At 41.5% G+C, this 10,055-nt stretch overlaps 1 protein-coding gene across 2 annotated transcripts in view; it reads left to right on the forward strand.

Moving 5' to 3' along the window:
• LOC131936986 (toll-like receptor Tollo) overlaps positions 1–7,528 on the forward strand; it is a 74,034-nt gene extending 66,506 nt beyond the window's left edge. For both annotated transcript variants that reach the window (XM_059294152.1, XM_059294153.1), the window contains one exon: positions 126–7,528. In XM_059294152.1, coding sequence (XP_059150135.1) covers positions 126–3,771 — 3,646 coding nt within the window. In that variant the 3' untranslated portion in view covers positions 3,772–7,528. The remainder of the gene's footprint in view (positions 1–125) is intronic.
• The last annotated feature ends 2,527 nt before the right edge of the window (positions 7,529–10,055 follow it).

The following is a 10,055-nucleotide window of genomic DNA, read 5'->3' on the forward strand; positions in this document are numbered from 1 at the left end:
GTAGGCAGTCCTCTAGTCTCTACACGTCTTCACTCTTTGAGACAACTACTAGCTAACTGGTGTCGTCATGCATGACTTGTATTAAATTGTACGGTGGTATATTCATATTACATTTATATTTCCAGGAGCGCTTTCCTCGGTCTGCGATCTCTGACGAAGCTTCAGATCCAGCAGGCTAACCTGAAGTTCGTTGACCCGGAGCTTCTGACCTTCCTCCCCAGCCTGCAGGTTCTGGAAGTCTCCAACAGCTCTCTCTCCCACCTGTTTCCTGTCTGCCAGGCCAAGTCGTTGAAATCTCTAAGACTCTCCATGAACGAGATCCAGAAGTTCGAGGACGCGGGTCTGTTCTGTAACCAGACGCATCCATCAATGTTGGAGGTTGTTGACCTCTCAGCAAATCAACTTACCAAAGTCCCTCAGTGGTTTTCTTCTAGCTTGCCGCACGTGTTTGTACTGTCTGTAGCCAACAACTCCATCTCCTATTTGGAGAACTTTCCCTTCGAACATTCTGGGAATATGTACCAATTAGACTTGACAAATAATGAAATCAACGACTTCAACTCGGGCGACTTCCACGGTCTGGTGAACTTGCGCTATTTGAAGATCTCGGACAATGACGTGTCCAGCTTGCCCAGACGTTTCCTGTCCAGTGTTTCTTCCATAGCTGGTCTAGAGATGGCCAGCATGGGGCTGGACGAGAACGTGTGGATGGAGCTGACCAACCTGAACTCTCTAATGGAGCTAGACTTGTCCAACAACAAGATCTCCGCTATCAATATGGAAGTGATGGGGCAGTTTTTGAAACTGGAATCCCTTTCGCTACGGAACAATAATATTTTATTTGTCCACAAGGACACATTCGTCAACCAAACTCGGCTGGCACAGCTCGATCTCTCGAGCAACAACCTCTTTGATGTCCCAGAGAGTTTGTTTAGAAGGCAGTACCTGCTGAAGCACCTTCTCCTGGGCTACAACAGGATCAAAAGCATTGGCCAAGACGCCTTCGCCGAGCTGAAGCAGTTGGCAAGGCTAGAGCTGAAATATAACATGCTCACCAACCTGCCCACCCGAGCTCTCTACAGCCTCACCAACCTAGTCAACCTTGACCTTTGCTGCAACACCTTGACCACGCTGGAACCCGACCTTCTGGCTAAGACAAAAGCCTTGACCTACTTTAACGTGTCCTTCAACAACTTGAAAGAGATTCCAGTCCTCAGCTACGCCGAGTCCCTGCAGGTCGTAGACCTCAGCAACAACGTCATCACGTCCTTGCTGCCAGTCACATTCCAAGACCTGCAGGCACTCAAGAAGATCGTCCTGAGCAACAACCAGCTGACATCGCTGCACGTCCGACAGTTTAAAGGCTGCGAGAGCCTCGAAGTCCTTGACCTCTCGTCCAACTCATTAAATAAATTAGACGTCGACATCTTCACGTTTGTCAAGAGCATCGTTGAGATCAACTTGTCCAATAACCAGCTGACTAGCTTCAGTCAGGAGTTCATGTCTCTGGTTAATTTAAAAATCTTAAATTTATCTGGCAACAAAATCACACAAACGTATCGTGGACAGTTCCCCAACCATGTCGAGATCATCGACCTGAGTAGGAATAACATTGCCAATATTAAAGTCCACACGTTCAAGTCTCTCAAAAAGATTGTCAACGTGAACCTGAGCTACAACAACTTGACCACCTTGTCCAGACTGGGCGTTGAGATCGATATCCATTTAGGTTACAGTCCATCGTTTGATCTGTCCTACAATCCGTTTGTATGTGACTGTAGCCTTGGCTGGCTGAAGGACTGGACCGAGGGGAAACTCAAAGACCTGGGGAACCTCCCAACCTTTAAAATGCCGTTCTCTTTTCGCTGCCACGCCCCCATGTATTCCAGCTTGAAGGTGCTACAAACTCTCCGACGCGACGAGTTCTTGTGTCCCTACAAGATCATCTGCGAGGAGAACTGCATGTGCTGCGACTACGCTGCCTGCCACTGCAAGTACCACTGCCCGAGCTCCTGCAACTGCTTCATCGGCGACGACCACCTCAACATCCATCAAGTCTTCTGCGACTCAGCCAACCTGACCAACATCCCCATCGGTCTGCCAGAAGGCGCCACCCAACTACGTCTCGACGGCAACAACATCTCAACGCTACAGCAGCACACGTTCCTGGCACTGAAACACGTACAGGAACTCTATCTCAACAACAGCCAGATCTACTTCATACAGAACAACACGTTCAAAGGTCTCAAAGCTGTCCAGGTCATATACCTAAATAACAACAATCTCTTCTCAATCCCAGCCATTGTGTTTAAAGGCCTAGACCTTCTTGAAAAACTCTACCTTCAAAATAATGACTTACATGTAATAGAAAGCAATGCTTTCCTCAACCCAATGAAGCTGAACCTGGTCAATTTACAAAACAATGCGCTAAGTTCTGTATCCCTGGATGAGATCTGGGGTTTGACGAACCGTTCTACAGCTCTGGGTCTCAGACCGAGCATCTTCCTCAGCGGAAACCCCTGGACGTGTGACGCAGACTTTGTTTGCAACTTCCTGCACTTTCTGCGCGTGAACTCTATGTACGTGCCGGACAGTTCGGACGTGGAATGTGTCGCTCCTAATCCCACAGACAAACCACAACAAGGTGGCAGACAAGAGGGACTTGTCAACATGCAGTTCGAAATATGCGCGGACAACCAGGCCAACTTCACAAACCTGACCAGAACAGTGGCGCAAGCTTCTTCAGCTAAAACTGAAACATACGCTCTCATCGCCGCCTGCGTTGTCATTTCTTTTGGTCTTTTTCTTTTAATAGTGGCATACTTCAACAGAAACTTTCTGCAAGTTCTGTGTTTTACAAGATTCGGCCTGAGAGTGTTTAAAATGGCGAAAGGCATAGACGATAACGAGCGTCCGTATGACGCCTTCATCTCCTACAGCAACAAGGACGAGGAGTTTGTCATCCAGCAGTTGGCGCCCAGGCTGGAGAACGGCCACAAGAAGTTCAGGCTGTGCGTGCACTACCGGGATTTCCCGGTCGGCGCGTGTATCGCCGAGACGATCGTGCGCAGTGTCGAGGCCAGCAAAAGAACGATTCTAGTGGTGTCTGACAACTTCTTAGACTCGGAATGGTGCCGGTTTGAGTTCCAGACTGCTCATCAGCAGGTCCTGAACGAGCGCCGAAACAGGGTGATACTCATCCTCATGCATGACCTTGACACCGAGAAGCTGGACAGCACGCTGAGGGTGTACATGCGCACAAGGACATACTTGAAGTACGATGACCCCTGGTTCTGGGAGAAGCTCATGTTCGCCATGCCCGACGTCCGGCCGCGGAAACAGGAAATTCCGTGCAGGATTCAGGTGAACAGGGACATGACCTACATGCCGCAGGGTCAGCAGGTGTTTGACCAGCAGCCACGGATCCGAACCCGGCACCTGGTGAACGGGCACCTGTGCGAGACGATCCACAACGACATGTACGAGATCCCCGTCATGGAGACGACCAGCGGTCACTACCAGCTGGCCAACGGTGTCTGCTGCAGCACCCACACCAACTCCGCCTACCACAACTCGGACGGCAGCGACAGCACATCCGGGTACCATAACGGCTCCATCAGCGGGAGCTACGGCCACTACGAGGAGGTGGGGCCGGGCTCCACCTCCATACAGAGCACCCCCCAGAAACTGATCGGCACCCCTCCCCCCGTGCCGTCCATACCCAAAGAAGGTTTCCTGCCCATCAGCCGTGCCCGGACCGCGTACGTGTAAATAATTCTCAGAAAAAAAACAATCAGTATTTAGCAATTCTTGCAGAATAAAAGACAGAAGCCAATTGTATAAAGACAAACTTTCTTTCATAGATTTGATTTTATCGTTGCAGTATGTTTTATTGATGTAAATATATGTATAGTCCTGAATTGGTGTAAATAGCAGTTTAAAAGCTTGCCATTTTTAACTTGAATGCTTTATAAGAAATTGTATGTAATGTTTTATAAGATGTTTCCCTGCCAAAATACTAGTTGTTATGTCAGATGTTTTCTCTCGTAAATCTTTCAAGTTGTCAATTTTATGATGTTGTTTCATTGTTTCAGTGGAATCTCAATGCAAATGGCTCATCAAATATATTTTAACTAATTTTAAAAGAATTGAATCTAAATCTAAGCAAAGAAAAATTTTAATTTTACAAAATGTTAGCTTGTTGGGTATCTAATGAAAAAAAATAAAGATTTGTGTGATTTATATTATACACTTTTTTAGACCTAAGTAAAATTTATTGTCATTGATAAATTTTTATAAAAAAAAAAAACGATCTCAGACGCATTTTAATTTATTCTTCAAAAGAAAAACAGTTTCTACCATGAATAAGGTAGATAAAAATTCGGTTCTTGAATATATCAACTAAAAGTAAATTAAAATAGTAAAACGCTTCTTTCTAATGATTGAAATAGTTTGGTCGTTATCATAGTATTTAAGACCATTTTCTTGTTATCGATGTTTTTATTTGAACTAAGGTGTGATCAAGATGATTAGTTTCCAGTGTTTAGCCTTAGCGCTGTTTGTTTTTTGAGCTCTGGATAGCATGAGTCACATTATTCTCTGTATAGCCACTCTACGCAGAAGTTCGACAATCGGTAAATACGAATTTAAAATAGATGATGGTATTTTAAAAAGCAAAATTTGAGATTATTTGTTTAATTTTTCAAAGTAAATATTTTGAGATGAATTTGATAACACTGAATATTTTAGTGGGATGGGAAGTAACTGTGGTATTCCTAATTGTGATGTGTCAAAGCCATGTAATTCAAATACTGGTTGAGCTTAATACTAGCACAACCTGCAGATTGAGACAAAATTTATTGTACTATATTCGGAGAGCTAAACCGAAAAGAAGACAAAATTTCATATACGTAAATTTATTCTGATTGCTGTAAAACCGCTAATATTTATGTAATCGGCACAGTGCTAAAGCAAGGATAAATATTCTGTCACATTATTTAGATGCTGAGGATTTATATGATTCTGATGTCACGATGACTATTATTTGTTTCATTAATAAATAAAGTAGATGTATTTTACTAAAAAAAAATACTTATTTAGCACAGCGATATAAATTTATTACAAATGATTGAATATGTTGTGCTGTAGTGGCCTTATGTTCAAAGAATTAAATCATGCTCTCTAGTATGTAGACTATCCACTTTATACATGCTTTTTTTTTTTAAACTATAATTATGACTGGTATTTGTGTTACTAGATGCAAGGCATAAAGCAAACTTTTGAAATCCATAATATGTTTGTGTATGTATCCAAAAGAAGTTTTATTTCTTTGTTTAAAATTGTGTAAATGGCATACGACAGTATTCAAACAGGGTAAGAGCGCTTTTGTAATCTTATTTTAGTTTTGATGTTTTTATCTACCTGAGTGACGTTTTAAAACAACATAACTTGCTTTATTCAGTGATAAGCGTACAATGTTTAGAGGTGTTTCCGGTTAGGTGATTTTAGACCTGGGGTGGGGTGGTTGTTTTTTTTAAAGTTAGTCCCTATTTACCTATAACTTAACTGAAATCAAAACTATGACACCTGCGAAATTAGATGATGTAGCCCTTCTAAAACTGTGATGACCCAAACATTTCTTAATGTTTTATAGCGGTAAATAAACCATTCCCTAGGCTATACGGTAAACAGACCGTACCCTAGACTATGAGGTAACTAGACCGTACCCTAGACTATGAGGTAACTAGACCGTACCCTAGACTATGAGGTAACTAGACCGTAGCCTAGACTATGAGGTAACTAGACCGTACCCTAGACTATGAGGTAACTAGACCATACCCTAGACTATGAGGTAACTAGATCTTACCCTAGACTATGAGGTAACTAGACCGTACCCTAGACTATGAGGTAACTAGACCGTACCCTAGACTATGAGGTAACTAGATCTTACCCTAGACTATGAGGTAACTAGACCGTACCCTAGACTATGAGGTAACTAGACCGTACCCTAGACTATGAGGTAACTAGACCGTCCCCTAGACTATGAGGTAACTAGACCATACCCTAGACTATGAGGTAACTAGATCTTACCCTAGACTATGAGGTAACTAGATCTTACCCTAGACTATGAGGTAACTAGACCGTACCCTAGACTATGAGGTAACTAGACCGTACCCTAGACTATGAGGTAACTAGACCGTACCCTAGACTATGAGGTAACTAGACCGTACCCTAGACTATGAGGTAACTAGACCGTACCCTAGACTATGAGGTAACTAGACCGTACCCTAGACTATGAGGTAACTAGACCGTACCCTAGACTATGAGGTAACTAGACCGTTCCCTAGACTATGAGGTAACTAGACCGTTCCCTAGACTATGAGGTAACTAGACCGTTCCCTAGACTATGAGGTAACTAGATCTTTCCCTAGACTATGAGGTAACTAGACCGTACCCTAGACTATGAGGTAACTAGACCGTACCCTAGACTATGAGGTAACTAGACCGTTCCCTAGACTATGAGGTAACTAGACCGTTCCCTAGACTATGAGGTAACTAGACCGTTCCCTAGACTACAAGAGTACTGAATTATTAAAACACATTAAAACACTAATTGCAGTCGGCTGGTATGACGTCATTGGCATTTGGTTTGATAAACATAGACTAAAACGTGATTGGATTTAATTAGTTTACAGCCCCGGGGTGGGCATTAGGTGGACGGAGGGTGATTTGATATTTGTTGGGGGGGGGGGGCAAACTGTGGTGGTTGTGTCAGAAATAGTGTGGGTATATGGGTGGGTGTGGTAAAATATAGTGTGGGTATACTGGTGGGTGTGGTAAAAATAGTGTGGGTCTAGGGGTGGGTGTGGCAAAAATAGCGTGAGTCTAGGGGTGGGTGTGGTGTAACAAAACAATATCTTCTGCTGAGGTAAGCCTACTTAGAAGTCCAGGAAATCGTGCTTGTACTTAAACAAAATTAATATGTAATTATTTACCGAAGGTACTATAGTTCTAATAAAAAAATAATGAATGTCTAGATCAATTTTATTTAGAACTTTAGAAATTTTTATGAATATCTATAACAACTTTGAACATATGACAGTGTCTCATTAAGTGATGTCATCTCACCACATTTCTAATGCATGCCAAAATTTCCCAGCTCGTTCGTAACTTGGGTTGTTCGTACTCCGAGACCCTATCAACCAAACAGCTTCAGACTGTGACTGATTTGCCTTATACCTTATGCATTTTGCTAAGTTCTCCAGCTGCGATCTAACATCTAGTCATTGATTGTCAACACATTACCGCTTCAGAGACTTAATTTTCCTGTGTATTCTAGCAGCGTTTGGTCTTTAAACTTTTGAATGTCAAGCATTGAGCTTTGTTTTCCAGAAAATTTTGGGAATTTTTTCCAATAAAACGTCATATTTTTTTGTGCAATACTATCCAAATGTATTTAAAATTTATTGTGCTAAATTTATAATTAGTACAATTACGTATGCTTTTTTAAAAACTGTTTCAAACAATAAACTCATTGAAATATAATTGCCTCTAGAGTTCTCTATTGTGTTTAATTGTGGTGTAATTGTGGTGTAATGGTGGTGTAATGGCCACTTAATGAAAAAAATTGGCTTCAAAACTCGCCCAAAGTGTGCAAGTTTTGAGTGCTTAAACAGCCGTAATGATGTTGACCTACATTCAGACTTTCAGAAAACAAAACCAGTATATCATTTCCTGTTGTTGTTTTTTTATATGTGTATCTTATTGATAATTTGATACATACACCCTCAAGATACATAAAGATAGCTAACATGCAGGAGATTATGGTACTGACTACAACAAAATGTGTAAAAAAAAAAAACTTTTCGGACGTGTAAAAACTTTATTTTTACAAATCGAAGTTAATCATTCTACTTGAGCTATCAACTCAAATGGTTATATTGTATGCACACTGAGCTTGTTTTAAACATGGGCAAAATGTTAGGATAATATCCTATGTGTGAATATCGGAATGTTAGGATAATATCCTATGTGTGAATTTCGGGATGTTAATATAATATCCTATGTGTGAATATCGGAATGTTAGGATAATATCCCATTTGTGATTTTCGGAATGTTAGGATAATATCTTATGTGTGAATATCGGAATGTTAGGATAATATCCTATGTGTGAATATCGGAATGTTAGGATAATATCCTATGTGTGAATATCGGAATGACTGATACCTGAATGGCAAATCTAAACGAGAGGCTGTATCAACAACTGGTTAGATTCTAGCGAGTGTCGACCGTTGCGGTGGCCTCATGTATCTTGGCACAAAAGAGAAAGGCTGATGATGATGCTGACGACACATGCTGGTATGTCTCAGACTTGTGACACTGACATCCATCTGTCAGTGTGACACCTGGAGGAAGTGACACAATGGTTCTACTCACACGTTAGGTTCTCTCTATGTGTGTCACACAAGCTACACCGTCAGCCACCATGGTCTACATCGACTCAGGCCGACTCTACTCCACCTAGACATAGAGCTGACAAGATATTTTAATTTTAGATACAAAATAGTCATAGCTACACCGTCATAAATTTGAATGAAAGCTACAATAAAATTCTTATTTTCACAAAGATGAGACTTGAGACAAAACATTTTTAACATTGGCGTCTTAATTATTTTAAATACAATTAATATAATTTTTTTTTAAATAATCAGAAGCTAAAATTTCTGCAATATTAGGGGCTGACAACGGGTGAAATCGAAATGACAGTGTGTGGGTGAGGAGTGAGGAGATATTGACGTATATAATATAGTTTGTGATTAGTGTTTAGCTGTTTCTGTTACTTTTCTCGCCTCGTCATACAAAGGTAGCTCTGTCAACAACAGGTGAACTCTACTCCCTCTCTGATGGTCTGGTTTGAACCTGTACATCACTTGACATTTTCGAGCTGACATTAATCGTGTGTCGCTTCCATCAGAATTTAAGTACAAAAACTGCTAGTTTCACAACACATCGACGTGATAGTATTAAACTACTGAGGTGTCAATTTTACAATGTTTCACGTCCATGACAAACTAGGAATTAAACAAAACCGTACATGAATCAACAATGAATCAATCTTGGGCCACAATAAACTTACGTTGAATTTGGAACATACACCTATATATGAAGCTTTATTTCTCAGGTACAGTTGTTACTGTTTATAATGTTTAAGCTAAATTTTAAATTTATATCAGTCTTAGTTTAGTTTACAATTTATTTAAGAAAATGTGAATGATGGGAGAGAATCGGGCAAACCGAAATATTTCTACAAAATGTTGGATTATCTCCCTGCTCTTGTTAAATCAATTAAATAGTTCAGGGATCGAATTTTCCATTTATTCTTTTAAAAAAAGAATCAAGGAAAAATAGGAATGGTTACCATTGAAGCGTTGTATGGTTATAATCGCCTTAAGATCTCGACCCATACGATGGGGGTGCAGGGCGGATGGGGATGAAGGGGAGGGATAGTTGACTTTATCGCTGGTCTGTGGGGCACGTCATGGAGTTTTACTTGATGCCACGCTGTGTCGGGCCCCGCAAGTGGTCATTGTTAGGTCATAATTAGTAGTGGCTAGTACATTGGCACTACTAGCGTATGTTAGCAGTGGCTAGTACATTGGCTCTACTAGCGTAAGTTAGCGCTGGCTAGTGCATTGGCTCTACTAGCGTATGCTAGCAGTGGCTATTACATTGGCTCTAGTAGCGTATGTTAGCAGTGGCTAGTACATTGGCTCTACTAGCGTATGTTAGCAGTGGCTAGTACATTGGCTCTACTAGCGTATGTTAGCAGTGGCTAGTACATTGGCTCTAGTAGCGTATGTTAGCAGTGGCTAGTACATTGGCTCTGCTAGCGTATGTTAGCAGTGGCTAGTACATTGGCTCTAGTAGCGTATGTTAGCAGTGGCTAGTACATTGGCTCTACTAGCGTATGTTAGCACTGGCTAGTACATTGGTACTACTAGCGTATGTTAGCAGTGGCTAGTACATTGGCAATACTAGCGTATGTTAGCAGTCGC

The sequence above is a fragment of the Physella acuta genome, unplaced genomic scaffold, assembly GCF_028476545.2.
Source record: "Physella acuta isolate Inbredline_101_S28 unplaced genomic scaffold, ASM2847654v3 ptg000197l, whole genome shotgun sequence".
Taxonomy (NCBI): Eukaryota; Metazoa; Mollusca; class Gastropoda; family Physidae; genus Physella; species Physella acuta.